The sequence below is a fragment of the Podarcis erhardii genome, assembly GCF_964252035.2.
Source record: "Podarcis erhardii genome assembly, chromosome: 4".
Classification (NCBI taxonomy): domain Eukaryota; kingdom Metazoa; phylum Chordata; class Lepidosauria; order Squamata; family Lacertidae; genus Podarcis; species Podarcis erhardii.
In genome coordinates this window covers 53,442,439-53,457,293 of record NC_138508.1, presented here as the reverse complement: position 1 = coordinate 53,457,293, position 14,855 = coordinate 53,442,439, and the positions used below count along the sequence as shown (strand labels likewise).

At 42.8% G+C, this 14,855-nt stretch overlaps 1 protein-coding gene across 2 annotated transcripts in view; it reads left to right on the top strand.

Moving 5' to 3' along the window:
* The first annotated feature begins 3,188 nt into the window (after positions 1 to 3,188).
* The window catches only part of SCAF4 (SR-related CTD associated factor 4), a 43,169-nt gene continuing 31,502 nt past the window's right edge, over positions 3,189 to 14,855 (top strand). Inside the window, exon 1 of one of the 2 annotated variants that reach the window (XM_081859265.1) lies at positions 3,189 to 3,431. In XM_081859265.1, coding sequence (XP_081715391.1) covers positions 3,402 to 3,431 — 30 coding nt within the window. In that variant the 5' untranslated portion in view covers positions 3,189 to 3,401. The remainder of the gene's footprint in view (positions 3,432 to 14,855) is intronic. The other variant, XM_081859264.1, reaches the window with a different exon arrangement.

The window sequence follows — 14,855 nt, the reverse complement described above, 5'->3', positions numbered from 1 at the left end:
CTTCAAAAAGTAGCAAATCTCTATAGAATTATTCCAGTGTCTATTTTGATAGCTTGCAAATTTCAGAAATAGCAGATTAGCAGAGGAATTACTTCTTCCAGGCTTGAATCTCCAGCCTGAATAAAGTCTATTCAGTAATATAAATCTTACTCTTCTACTCTAGGTGCTTGCAGAACTGTAGACCAGCCTGCTTTACTAGCTTTATAAACTGCCTTTTGGAGGTAACAGGATTACAGACATGGACCCAGGCACAAAAGGAAAGTAAACTAAAGTTACCTGAGGAAAACTAAAAGATAATGGGAATAAATTACACACATCAATTGCCAAAGCACTAAACATTTAAGAAACCATCCCTACATTCTGAGAACCTAAGCAACTACCTGCCAGTGGCTAATGTCCCCTTCTTGAGCAAGATTCTTGAGCAGGTAGTTGCTGTTGTAAACAAAAATTGCCCTTTTCCCCTATGGGGTATCCAAGAGCCCATATAGAGTCCTTACATAGGTTCCCTATAGGTAGGAGAAGATAACAGAGGCTAACCAGAGAATATTGAGAAGCAAAGCACCTAGTAAGCTTGATCTTTATTGATCTGTTGCAACAGGGTGCTCCCCTAACCCGCAGGAGAGGAGGAACCCAGAAAAATGGTGCGCAAGGCCTTAAAAAGAGTTTTGAAATTGCCACCCTGTAGATCAAGACCACCCCCAGAAATATCATACATACATCACAGAAGGGGTGTAACCTAAGACCACCCCCCAGATACATCATACCTACATCACAGAAAAGGCGGTCTAAACAGAAATTTGAATGTTGTTTTTCTCCTGTTGTTGTTTTTCTCCTGTCTGGCAGGTAACTGTATTGGATTGCCTGGGGAGCCTGGCCATTCTTTTGTAGTGATAAATACTTAGTTCCTGGGCCAGGTCACAGGCTCACACCCTATTCATATCTTAAATGTGCCTTTAAGACAGGATTTGTGAGGAAAGAGACAATAGGGAGGTTTCCCAGTTTGAGCTTGCAGAGAAAACATTTGCTCAGTTTAGGAGTCAAAATGGTTCCATGTCGGTCTTCCTGTGCTGATCTATGTACATGCTTGGTATGCTTATGAACATTACCATATATCTAAGACCTCAGAATTCCTATCACATTGCTGATCAGATAGTGACTCAGCTATACAGCAGCAAATATAACATTTTAAGTGCGTTTTAGGTACATTATACAAATGTGACACTAGATGGCAATGGGGAGTTTATGGGAAATTCAATATATTTTTCAAAACCTTTTTTTAAAAAAATTTACACATCATTTTTATATGTGTCTAGATTCCACCCCAAACACTTGTGGAGGAGACTAATGTGGGTCTGCTTTTGGCACAGAAACTGCTCCGATTGCATTTTCGGTAGTGCTGCCCGCCATGTGGACAGCGGTGGAGCATATGCCCACGCTGCCCAGGAAGGGCACGGAGGGTGCCCTCCCAGGCACAAGATAGCGGCTCGGCACGCCTTGCAGACAGCGGCGGAGCAAGCCACTCACGGGGGCAGAGCAAGCTGCTCATGGCGGACATTCAGCACGCCACCTGCCCACGACTCCCAAGCGTTCCCCAAGCTGTCAAAATGAAGGGGGAAGGGGGGAATGCCGCCAGCAAAGCAGCACAGCTTCCTCCTTACCTCAACAGCTCGGGGTAGGCTTGTGAGTTGTGGGTGGGTGGCACGTCAAATGTCACCCCCTCAGTGACTGCACCCAGGGTGGTCCGCCCCCACCGCCCCTCTTCCTACGCCCTCCCATTAGATGTCAATGAAATTAACAACTATCTGACTTTTAGAAGACATTTGAAGGGAGCACTGTTTAGGGAGGTTTTTAATGTTTGATGTTTTATTATGCTTTTAATTTTGTTGGGAGCCGCCCAGAGTGACTGGGGAAACCCAGATGGGCAGGGTATAAATAATAATACCTATTATTATTATTGTTGTTGTTGTTGTTGTTGTTTTATTATGACCTCTGTCAGAAGTAGTACAGAGGTACTCTATCTCTGTTAATGTTTCTCATACTATTAGTGGTTTTTGATACCATCTACCATGGTTTCCTCCTGGAAGGCCTATCTGAGTTGTGGGTGGGTAGAACTGCTTTGCTGTGGTTCCAATCCTGCTTGGTTGGTTGTCTTCAACGGGTGATGCTTGGGGAGTGCTATTTGGCACCATGGGGTCCCTTGTTGTGGAGTCCCTCAGGGTTCAATTCTATTCCCCATGTTTAATATCTATATGAAGCCACTGGGTGGGGTCATGCAGAATTTTGAAGTGTGTTGTCAGCAGTATGCTGGTGGCACACAGCTCTACCTTTCCTTTACATTTGCAGGTGTGGCAGTGGGTGTGCTGGAGCGTTGTCTTGCCTCAGTAGCAGACTAGAAGAGTGTTCTGATTAAAGGCTCCCTGTTACATTCTGCTGACAATGAATGAAAGCAAAGCATGAGAGTCTGACACATCGCTTCTGAACTCGTTCCATTTTTAAGGCAGTAAAACCTCAATATGTTTAGTTCTGTGCAACTGCAGCTATACCATCCCAAGTTTGAGTAATGAAAATGGGGGCATTTATTTATCAGAAGCCGCTGTCATCTTCCTATGTCACAGTAGGAACACTACTCCCCTCAGCTGCTGTACACATTTCTGAAGGCTCTTCCTTCTGCTCTGCGTTGCCTTCTTATGCTTGCAAGGATACCTGGGAAGCCACGGTTGCTGCTTGCTTCGAAAAACCACCCTAGCCAATATTGACTTTTATGCTGTATGTATTGCTTTTAACACTTGATTGGAAGCCGCCCAGAGTGGCTGGGGAAACTCAGCCAGTTGGGCGGGGTATAAATTATTATTATTATGGCGCAGGCGGGATGAAATGGGCAACTCTGAGGCTGCATTCACGTTTCATTTGGCACAAAGTCCAGCCCCTTTTCAGTTAAAGCGCGGAGGATTCAACTCGCTGCCTTTCCCAAGACTTAAAGCGAGGTCGACATCTGGGGTGGTGGGAAGTGTCCGGAAACAGGCGATGAAAGCGTTGGGCGCGAGGCAAAAGGGCGAGCGCTGTCACGTGGCCCTCCTCACGCGCACGCGCGCGCTTGTTCGTTGATATGCCCGTCTCCGGGGGCGGGGTTTGGTCCGCAGCTCTCCTTTCTTCCGATGGGTGGCGCGCAGCCCGGAGGCCTGCGCTATCCCAGGGTGCTGTTCGCGGCGTGGGCGCCGCCGTCCCGCTGAAGGGGAGACAGTCTGCGCGGCTGCCTCGCCAACGAGACGCGCTGCGGGCTGCCGCCAAACGGACATGGTAGCGCCGAGGCCCTGAAGGCGGGAGGCCGACGAGAACGACGTCCCGCCGCTTCCTCCGGGGCTCCTCCGCGCGCGGTAGCAAGAGGCCGCCGAGCCACAGCCATGGAGGCTGTGAACGCCTTCAACCAAGAGGTGGGGACGGGGCCCGGCAAGGGAGCGCGGGACGGGTAGGCCCCGGCTGTTGGGGGTGGGGGGTTGGGAGCGGCTGGCGGCGGCTGATACCGCTCTGGAGCCTGGGACTGGAGGCCGGAGTTCGCAGGCCTGGTCTGAGGCGGAGCAGCCGACGGGAAAGAGTTGCCAGCGCCCTTCGGTGTGCGGCGGCCTCTCCTGGGCCCGGCGTGTGGGCGGCGGCGCTGCGTCGGGTGACGCGGAGCTTCAGGGGCCGCTTTCCTCTCAGCCCCCTTCCCCTCCGCTGCACACGCGACTTCCCTCAAGCTCGAAGGGGGCCTAAGAACTTTCGCCACACTTCCCAGGTCCTCTATCCCGGGCCCGGCTGCTGGGGAGACCCGGCCGGGCTGTTTAAGGTCAGCCCTGTAGGCCAAGGGAGAGGCCGGGAATGGAAGTAATGCGCGCGTGCCGGGTAGCGCTTCGCTGTAGGTGGGGAGGAAGGGGGCCTAAGTATATTGGGCGTGTGTGTGTGTGTGTGTGTCTGTGTGTGTGTGTTTCTGTGTCTGTGGGCGAGCGCGCACTTCGAGGAGATCGCGGTGCGGGGTGGCGGCGGAGTGAAGAGGAAGTTTCTGGCCTTTTTCTTGCAGCCATTTGATGATGAAGATCCGGGACGTGCGAAGAGATTAGGCGTCTCGAGGGCATGTTATTTCCAGCCCTATTACGCGACCCATCAAAAAGTTTTGTATTTAAAGTTACCATCCCAACTGTTTCTGTGATACTGTGCGAACCCCTTGCGTTGCAGAATCTAGCAATGAATAAAAGCTACCCCACTGATTATATCTTAGATAATGTACACGGTTTTCAAATTAGCGTGCATATGGCGCGAGTGTGAATAGAAAATCCGGAAGATTTCCCCCTTCTTTTCAGGACTGGTTGTGGTGGGCAGGAAAAGTGAGGGAATTGATCTCAAGGAGCAGAGAGTTCCTAGCCAACATCAGAAACTTGCTTTTTAAAGGTAACATTGGGCATATTCTCACAACAGAATGCCAGAAGAATTCCGAGCTGAAGTGTCTGGTGAATCGCATTGAAACTGAATGGCTGCTGCTAGTGTTTTAGTGTATTAACAGTTGACATTCATAAAAGTCTGTTTCAGCGGACTAACATTGCTACTTCTCTAAAAGGTTTCTGTGTACTGCTGTGGTATTCTGGAAAATGGATACAAGTGTTATTAAACTACATAAAGATTGCAGCAAATTTACAACTTAATGTGATTTCTGCTGCAGATAACCAGATAAATCAAAGTGTGCATAAATGCAGGTTTACATGGACATAAAGTAGACTTTAATGTTTAAATCACTGTATATGCTTTTTGAACAGAAAACTCTGTAAAGTTTGCTCACTGTAAATGCTTTTATATTTGGGCATATCAGTGGCCTTCCAGTTAAACATCCAGTTACGAAACTTAATGTTCAGAACTGAAAGAGTACTTTAAGCTTCAGAATATTGCCCTTCATTTAAGCACAGCATTATGACAGCCATACACACCTCTGGTTGTCTTTCTTTGGGTCCTACACAACCCTATACGAAATATCAAAACAGCTATGCATAAGTGGCAGGTTCAGTTTGCCACCTGGGGCTTGTTCAGTACTACTAATTTGTCTTAACACAGACCTATAAATGCTCAGTTGCATGAAAAGTATTTTGGGTAACTTCAGTAGAACTTGTAGTGCATGTGCTGGGTGTGTATGGGATGTGTTCAATTAACAAATGGATTCTTTTCAGTGTTGTATGTAAAACTTTATAAATGCTATCATCATCAACTTTAGAAAAAGCATTACAGTTTGTGTAAGATTTCCATAAAGAGAATGAACAGTTGCTTAATTGCTTGGGGTAGTAAGTATTATTTTAGAGTGTTTTCTAAGATTACTGTGTGTGAGCTCCTGAGATGAAGTACAGTGGTACCTCGGGTTAAGTACTTAATTTGTTCCGGAGGTCTGTTCTTAACCTGAAACTGTTCTTAACCTGAAGCACCACTTTAGCTAATGGGGCCTGCTGCGCTGCTGCTGCACAATTTCTGTTCTCATCCTGAAGCAAATTTCTTAACCTGAGGCAATATTTCTGGGTTAGCGGAGTCTGTAACCTGAAGTGTATTTACCCCTAGGTACCACTGTACTCAAAATGTTCAGCTAAGTGTTAGAATGGCTACTGCATCTTCATGCATTGTGTTATGGCAGAAAGCCAGGAAGTGGCTATGCTGACCTCTTTGCTTCACCTTGGTAGAGATCATAGTACAGGTATGTGGCTGCTGTCTTCAGAGTTCTCTGTACTGCTCTGATATTCTGTGTTTAGATATAAATGGAAGAATGAGACCTGTGGAGCATCATTGTAGCACTGAAGAAAAAGAGAGCCAAGAAAAATGCAAGCCATTGTGGCATTTTACATGGCCACAAATTTAACATATATTGTGTAGGCTTTATCTTTCAGAGAAATAGTAAAATGATTGTTTCCTAAGACCAGAATAAATAGTGATGCTTGGTAACTTATTCTTAGACCTAAATCCTACTGGTTTGAGTGGAGTATAATTCTAATTGTGCCTTGGATTGCAACCATAGAAACTTTATGGAAAACTCCTTTCTGTCAAGGGTTGCCGTATCCAGAATATTGGAGCCGCAAGCAGTGTCTGTGTAGAAATCGGCTAAATGTCCAGGGAAATCTGGACGTATGGTAGCTGATGTTGGCAGTGTTGTTTTTGCCGAGTTAGCTCAGGAAAGCTCAAAAATGTCTAATTTTGGGGGGCAAAACTAGAAAAAGAAAAAGCTCAACTTTACTGTGCAGATTTTCACTTTTTGAACATTTTTATAGCTTGTTTACATTTTAGGTCTGACTGTGGCCCAGATGCCATAATCACATATTTTGTGTTGTCATAAAGGGTTGTCTTAAACCCTGAGAAATAAGGTATAAATTGAAAATAAAATGGAGCAGTAATGGGCTTAAAATTTTAAATAATTCAGAGTACATACATATTCTAGCATCTGTTGTGGATATGTGTTCTCTTTTCCATAAAGTGAAATTTATTTACATATTGTGGGACTCTAAAGTTGGAGGACACCCAGTGATTCAAGTGCTTGAACCCCTACTCATTTCTAGATGTTGCTGTCCTACAATTCCCATCATTCCTGAACATAGTTAGGGTCTGATGGGTGGGCCTGATTAGAGCTGTAGTCTAAAACATTTGGAGGACACCAGAAATCTTCATTGATAGTATCCCCTCCAATACCGTGTATTCAGCTTTTGACATCTAGACACTATATTCCTCTTGGGCAGTGGTCAGCAACCTTTTCCAGTTGTGTGCCAGTGCACAGTCCCTCAGACCATGTGGTGAGCCGGACTATTTTTTTTGGGGGGGGGGGAATGAACACAAATTCCTATGCCCTAAAAATAACACAGAGATGCATTTTAAATAAAAGGACACATTCTACTCCTGTAAAAACACGCTGATTCCCGGACTGTCCGCAGGCCAGATTGAGAAGGCATGGGCCGCATCCGGCCCATGGGCCTTAGGTTGCCTACCCCTGCTCTTGGGGTAACAGAAATAGAATTAGGTGATAGTTTACTTGAAATCTGGATGCTTCTGGGGATGCTCTTATCTAACACACAATAGTAACAGAACAGTGGGTATTCCAGTGGTGATATCCGAAGGTACTGGTTTTGGATACTTCCTGCTGACAGCAGTCAATATAAGGTGCTGTAATATCTGTTGTATTATATATAGTGCTTTTCGTTAATACCATAGATAACATTTTTGTGCTGGGGATAAATATAGTTAGGATATGGTTGGCAATTAGATGTTAGATAAATTAACACAAATGATGTAGCACTTGTGGTATTTCAAGGTGAGGAAGGCAAAACCTATTTCCTAATTGCAACCTCTTCTTATATTTGCTGTATTGTGTTTGTGGGGTACTGGTTTGTTTTGTTCTTGTTTTGTATTATGTACTTTGTGGTTTTATTCTGTGAACTATCCTGAGATCTTCAGATGAAGGGTGGTATACACATTTAATAAATAAAATACAAATAAATATTTAAAACATTTTCTGTTTCTTTCCTTATGCAATTAAAAAAAATAGTTTTTATCATTTTCAATATTTGGAAGCTGATAGCAGCCTATTTACACTTGCCTTCCATCTTATTTTCCCTAGAATAAAGATCCGTCATTCTGTTTGTTATGATTTGTTCTTTTAGCTCTATTTAACACTGGCTCTGTTTCATCTGAATCAGGAAAGGTGGTTGAGGTGTTAGACCAGTGCTTGGAGGCAGTAATGGGTTGGACATGGGCTATTAAACTGAGACTGAATCCTGAAAACAGTAAGGTGTTATGTGCCCCAGGTTCTTTTGTCTAAGAGGTGGGGAAGTGGCTTCCCCTGGAATGAACAGATTAACAGTTCTGGAGTGCTCCTGGATTCAACATTGGAGACTCAGGGAATATTGGAGACTAGGAATGCCTGTTTTCAACTCCAGCTGGTTTGCCAGCTACGATCCTTTTTGGACAGAGATGACTTAGCCACTGTACTTCATGCTTTAGTAACTTCCTGATTGGATTCTTGCAATGAGCTCTGCATGGGACCGCTCTTGAAGCTGACCACAAAGCTTCAGTTGGCCCAAAATGCAACAGCTAGATTACTGGTTGGGGTCCATTTAGGTCTCGTACAACCCCAATTTAACCCAACTGCACTTGTTGCCAGTTCATTTCTGGGCCTAATTCAAGGCACTCACATTAGTGTTTAAAGCACTAAATGACTCAGACCCCAAATACCTGAAAGATTGCCTCCTTCCTTACAGACCCTCTTAGGTGCTGAGATCAGCAGGGTGATGGTGGCGGCCTGGAAGCTGTGGAACTCTCTCCATAGCGGTGTGTCTGTCACCATTATACAGCTTCTGGAGAATGAATGCTAAAGAGCCACCTCTATCCTGGCTTTTGACATGAGTTATATATTTTAGGACACACTTTATTACTGTTATTGTAAGTTGTTTTAAGCTGTTTTTAATACTGTGTTTTAATGTGATCTGACCTTAGGGTGAAGGAAAGGAAATAAATAACAAAAACTTCAACCATTTTCATACTTAAATGTCCTCCAGCTTGTCATCATGTCTTGAACAGTCTTCTGTTTTCAGATCTGTACCCTGTGTTCTGTAGGAAGTGAAAACCTTTGTTGAATAGTGATGATTTCCCATCTCTTAGGGCTTACTAAATAAGTCGGGTGGTTTGTTTTTTGAAACATCAGTAATGCTTTGGTGAGAACAGATAGAAACTTTACCCCCTCATAATAATAGAACTCGAGTTTGAGCTGTAAAAGTGATTGACAGTAGATTTTGAACAGACAAAAGGAAGTGCATTTTCACACAACATTTTATTAATGTATTAAATTCGCTGCTATCAAAAGTTGAAATGGCCCGCAACTTGGATGGTTTAAAAGGGCATTGGAGAAATTTATGGAGGACTGGTCTGTCAACAATATTTGTTATAATAAATAAATGACATGTCCACATTTATGGGCAGTGTGGTTTTGAACACCAGTTGCTGGGGAGGTGAGCAGTAGGTTAAGGCTGTAGCTTTTAAGTCCTGCTTGATAGTTTAGAAGTGTCTGGTTGTTTCTGCTTGAATACAGAATGCTGAACCAATACTAATACTTCTGTGTTCGTGCAGATCTGCACAATACATTTAAAGCACATCCAATGCTCATTTAAAGCACACGACTTTCCGTGGGATGCTGGGAGCTGTAGTTTCTTAAGGGTGATAGAAATTCTAGCTAGTTTTGTAGGGCAAAACTATAATTCCCAAAATTCTTTGGAGGAAGTCATGTGTGTTGCATGGACTTTAAAATATAGTGTGGATCTTCTCTTAGTATACTAATTTTGACTGTTCAAAATACTATATATGTCTTGCTTTATGTAATCCTTTAAAACTGTAGGGGGGGGAGGGTACTCAGGGTGAATGGGAATATTATGGCACAGGGCAGGTGACATTTTAACCAGGGACTTCTGAACATAGCTTAGCTCTGATTATGCCAGTATTCCTAGATTAGTATTTTTATAGAAAGATAGATAAAAAACCTATATCTAACCCCTTACACTAATGTTACAGAATATGTACTCTGTGCAAAAAATTCAGTAGATAACCACAACAGTAAATGAATAAAAAACCTTTAAGCATAAATAGTAAAAAAAACCAACCCCACAGTATTTCTCACAAAACAAAAATAAAAGCTCACTGCTGTTGTTCAAAGGTTTGGAAGAACAGAAATGTTTTAAACTGTCACTGAAAACAGCTCAGTGTAGGAGCCTGCCTGAATTCAGGCAAGAGAGCATTCCAGAACCAGGGTGCCACTGCAGAGAAAGCCCTGTTCTGGTTTCCAGTGAACCAAACTCCCACTGATGATACTGTAACATAAAACTGTGTGCCTGGTGATCTCAGATCCAGAACAGAATATAATTGGGCAGGAGAGGTGTTCTTTCAGGTAGTTGAGCCCTAAGCTGGTTTGAAATCATAAAATTTATACACATTGAAAATCATAAAATTTATACACATTGAAAATTTAAAAAACCACACCTCAAAAAGCTCAAAAAAGTGTTTAAGACTTTATATTCAAAATTCATCATCAGTTAGACTTTGTAACAAATAGGTAGCCAGTGCAATTCTTTCAAGAGAGGTGCTAAATGATCCAGGGACACTGTCGTTGTCAGTACCCATGCACCAGAAGACGGAGTTTACAAACCAAGGCTGTTTTCCCCCCAGCGATCCTTTGGTGAGTTGCTATTTTATTTGACCCCAAAATAATGTAAAAACGTTGTGCCCTCCTCCCAAAGCTAAGCAACTTATGCATCCCGAACCCCCTAAAAACGGGGCTTTCCTCCTCCCCCCAAAAAGCTCAACAACGGGTAGATCACTGCCAGTTTTTAATTCTGTGAGTAGATCGCAGTCTCTTGGAAGTTGGCCACCCCTGTTGTAAACTATCTTGTGTGTTCCTTAAATGGAATGGAACAAATAAATGACTTGTAGTTCTGCTGTGTATGAGCACATCAAACATGTCCTAATGAAGTAATCATAAGTGTGCAAAAAGATACAAAATGGAGTAAGGCATGGATTCAGGCAGAAGGAGCTAGCAAAGGCAGAAAATTGGTGCTAAAATGTGTGTTGTTGAATTTCCTTCACAGTCAGCTTAACACATGTGTCTTCTCTGATGTCCATGATGCCAGTCTAATCTGGTTGTTGCTATAGGTTGTTCCACACTGTAAAAAAAACCACATACCTTAGAAGCTCTAAAAATGAGCAGTTTTCTTCTACTTTGGCTATGAGGCTAGAGTGGTGTGCACCAGTGGAATTTATGTGGCTGGATATAAACTTTCAAGTCTCTTCTTCAAAAAGAAAGTATTGCCACCAGAAGTGGGAATTATTTTTTCTGTAAATCCTTGTTGGACAATGCAAGCCCTGCCCATACTACCAGTATGCTGTTCATGATCATATAGCTGAAAACTCAAGGTTGCCAGATACTCCTTTACTAAATCTATTCCATGCATGCCCCAAACTGAACTACTGCAACTGTCCTTTCATATTTAGTATTAAAAGAGCAGGGATTCCTTGCAAATCTATATTTCCTTAAAAATCATGTCATTACCTTCGAAACATTACTCCATCTTGTATCGCTTTTGGATTTGTGAAGATGGGACACCCAGGGCTGAACCAGGAAGTGGAAGGAGCTTCAATCCTCACATATCCTTTTTCCTACAGTTGAGAAGCAAGCTTCCCCAGCTGTGATCACATTTCCTCAGCTCACAGACCAGAGGACTTTTTTCTACAACAAGGAAGTTTGAATAGATCCTAAATGTACTCTCCAGACAATTCTTTTTCTGCAGCTGCTTCTTCCACTCAGATCAAACAATCCCTGACTCAGATGCTTGCCCTCGAAAGAACGTAAGAGTCCTGTTGTATCAGTCTAAATCAGCATTATGTTTCTACAATGGACAATCAGAATCCTATGGAAAGCCAACAATTAGGGCACAAGTGCAATAACATTCTTCCACTCGTGTTCCCCAGCAACTGATATTAATATAAATGCTACCTCCAAGACTGGAGGTAATAGTCATCACTACAAGTAGCCATTCGTAGCCTTATCTTCTATAAATTTATCTAATTTCATTTTAAAGCTATCCAAGTTGGTGGCTATCACTACACATTCTGGTAGCGAATTCCACAAATTATGTATCCACCATGCAAAGAAATGCTTCCTTTTTTCTGTTCTGAATCTCAGCTTCACTGGATGACTCTAGATTCTGCATCTCGTACTGTACTTTGCTCCTCAGTGACTCACTCTTCTCATTCCTAGTGGTATAGGGAGGGAGGAGAAAGAGATTTCCTTCATGCCACCTTAGCATTGTGTAGGAGAGAGGAGACTTCCATTTCCCTCATCTTCCACTCATCTGAATATAGCAGTTTTCTTAATCTTGAAAGCTTGCCATTACAATGCAAGATTTCACTGTCAGTAGAACAACAGCAGGAGAAAATGGAAGTCTGTCTTAAAAGTATTAGTCTCACTAGCAGTACCTGGAGGAACATACTTTTGATACTATAACAGACACTTGGGGAATGTTGTTAATCTGTTTAGCTTTGATTAAGAGTATTTTCTAAAAATGTGTGGAAGTCAGAGCAGTGAAAACTAACTCAGTATTGCTGTTACACTTGAATATGTACTGGCAGTGTGGTTTTTATCTTGATTAATTTGTTTAGTGGGGAACGCAGATGATTAACCCTCAGTTGATAGAAATACTGACTTTCAATCTGGGTTTGAGATTAAGTATACATCTAGGAAGTGATGCAAATAAACCTGGTGGAAGTTATTAAGCATGACACCATTTTCAAGTAAAAAACGGTGCACATAAGTCATCAAGGTGAAGGGTACCCTATAGTTTAAGATACAAAACCAGACAGTGTGTTGGAACTAAGTAACCCCACAGTTTTAAGAACTTCAGTATTGTACCATTGTATGCTTACCATAAAGAAGGCTGATCACCGAAGAATTGATGCTTTTGAATTATGGTGTTGGAGGAGACTCTTGAGAGTCCCATGGACTGCAAGCAGATCAAACCTCTCCATTCTTAAGGAAATCAGCCCTGAGTGCTCACTGAAAGGACAGATTGTGAAGCTGAGGCTCCAATACTTTGGCCACCTCATGAGAAGAGAAGACTCCCTGGAAAAGACCCTGATGTTGGGAAAGATGGAGAGCACAAGGAGAAGGGGACGACAGAGGGCGAGATGGTTGTACAGTGTTCTTGAAGCTACGAACATGAGTTTGACCAAACTGAGGGAGGCAGTGGAAGACAGGAGTGCCTGGCGTGCTCTGGTCCATGGGGTCACGAAGAGTTTTACACGACTAAACGAAAAATGATATATCACTATAGCAGTGCAATAATAAGTAATTACAAATTACATGTAATAACAAAAGCATTTTATAGAACTGGCAGTCATAGTACATACTGCTTGAGCAATATATACACCATCACGTTTTGCAATGGCGCGTGTAGGACAGAAAAAAGTTACATAAAACAGCGTGGCTCTGATTTTCTGTCATTGCATCGACTCCGGAGATGACACATTTCTCTGTAGATGCTAGCAGTGGAAAGCAGGCCTTCCATTTCTGAGGCTGCCTGTCTTGATGTTCCAGATAAGCTGACCATGTTTCTAGACACATCCCAAAGTTGGTATTGACCTTGGGATAAGGCCTACTGAGAAGAAACATCTTTTGGGATGTTCACACCATTGTGGTTTATTCAGCTTTCCCAAAACGTGTATTTAAACATATACTGTAAAGTATTTGGAAAAAGAAACCCACCTTTGGCTACAGTTGGATCATGGAAGTATATGAAAACCATCTTATGTCACCTTTAGTTTTATTATAATAAAGAACAATCTCAGGCTTGGCATTCTGGTCTGAAATTGCTCAATATGCATTGAAGAAAGGAGAATCATGGTCCTTTAACAGACATTAAAACTGCTGATGCTGACAATTCTCAGTAAGAAAGAACTGGGGTGGGGGGTGGGGGGAGGGAGAGTTCTGATTTTCAGTGTACCAGTCAGACCTAAGCTTTTCATTGCTAATTCCTTTGCTAATGGCATGCTGGTGAAAAAAGTCTCACTTTTATTCCATGCAGAACCCTGTAAATGAGTTGTTAGTTTCTGGTGGAATCATAACCAGAATTTTATGCCATGCTTGGGTTTGGATGGTACATATTGCCTCATTGGATGTCTTGCTCTGAATAGGACCAATAGTTTGTTATTGAAACATTCTCATATGGCATGAAACATGGGAAAGATTTTGGTAAACATAAGCTACAGGACACACACAGGTTCCACATTCTCTCACACTGGTAATTGGGGGCTGTCTGAGGGCTTTATTGATTCTTTTGAAGGAATATATTTGATTGTTACCCTTAAATCTGGCCTCTTGTTCAGAGTGAGGTTGCTGATGGTTTGCATATATTTTGTAGATGAAATTGAGGCCACAAAGAGACCCAATCCAAATTTGTAAATTTTGTGCAAAATCTTACCAATGATTAAAACATTCAGTTTTGCTGGGTAACTGAATGTTATAACTGGAAAAGAAAGGTATTTTAAAGTTATATATATACTGGGGTTTTATAAGCTTATATATTGATTTTGACTCCTGTAGATTATTCTGGGAGTAATTTTAAACTGAGACTGAATCCTGAGATGGAGGGTGTGTGTGTGTGTGTGTGTGTGTGTGTGTGTGTGTGTGTGTAGGCAGCTCATGTGTCTGGGAAGTAGATAGACAACCTGTTACAGATTGGATTGCAGTCGCCTTGAAGGAGTAGGTTCATAGTTTGAGGTACTCCTGGTTCCAGCATTGGCACTTGATGCTGGGTGGCATTGGTGGCACGTGGTGTCTTTTTCCAGCTGTAGCTGCTTTGTCAGGTCCTACTGTTTATGAACTGAGCTAGCCTGGCCACAGTAACTTACATACGCTGTTGAAGGCAGTATGACCTTGCATGCCAGTTGCTGGGAATCGCAAGTGAAGAGATCACTGCTGTATTCAGGTTCTGCTTTTTGGCATTCCATAGGCATCTGGGTGGTCGCTGTGAGAACAGGATGCTGGACTACATGGGCATTGGCCTGGTTCTGCAGGCTCTTGTGTTCTTATTTTAACCTATGCATTAGTAATCTTTTGTTTGTATTATGTTCTGTATATGCTGCTATTTCTGAAGAAGCTGCAACTTTGGAAGCTGCAACTAATGCAGAATTCAGCCTTCAGAGTGCTGAGCAGTGTACCATTGTAACCGTATAACACTGGTTTTACAAGAATTGTACTGGTTGCCTGTATACTGCTGAAGATGTGTGACTTCTAGTGGAGTAGGGCAGGAAATGTGAGCATGATGATG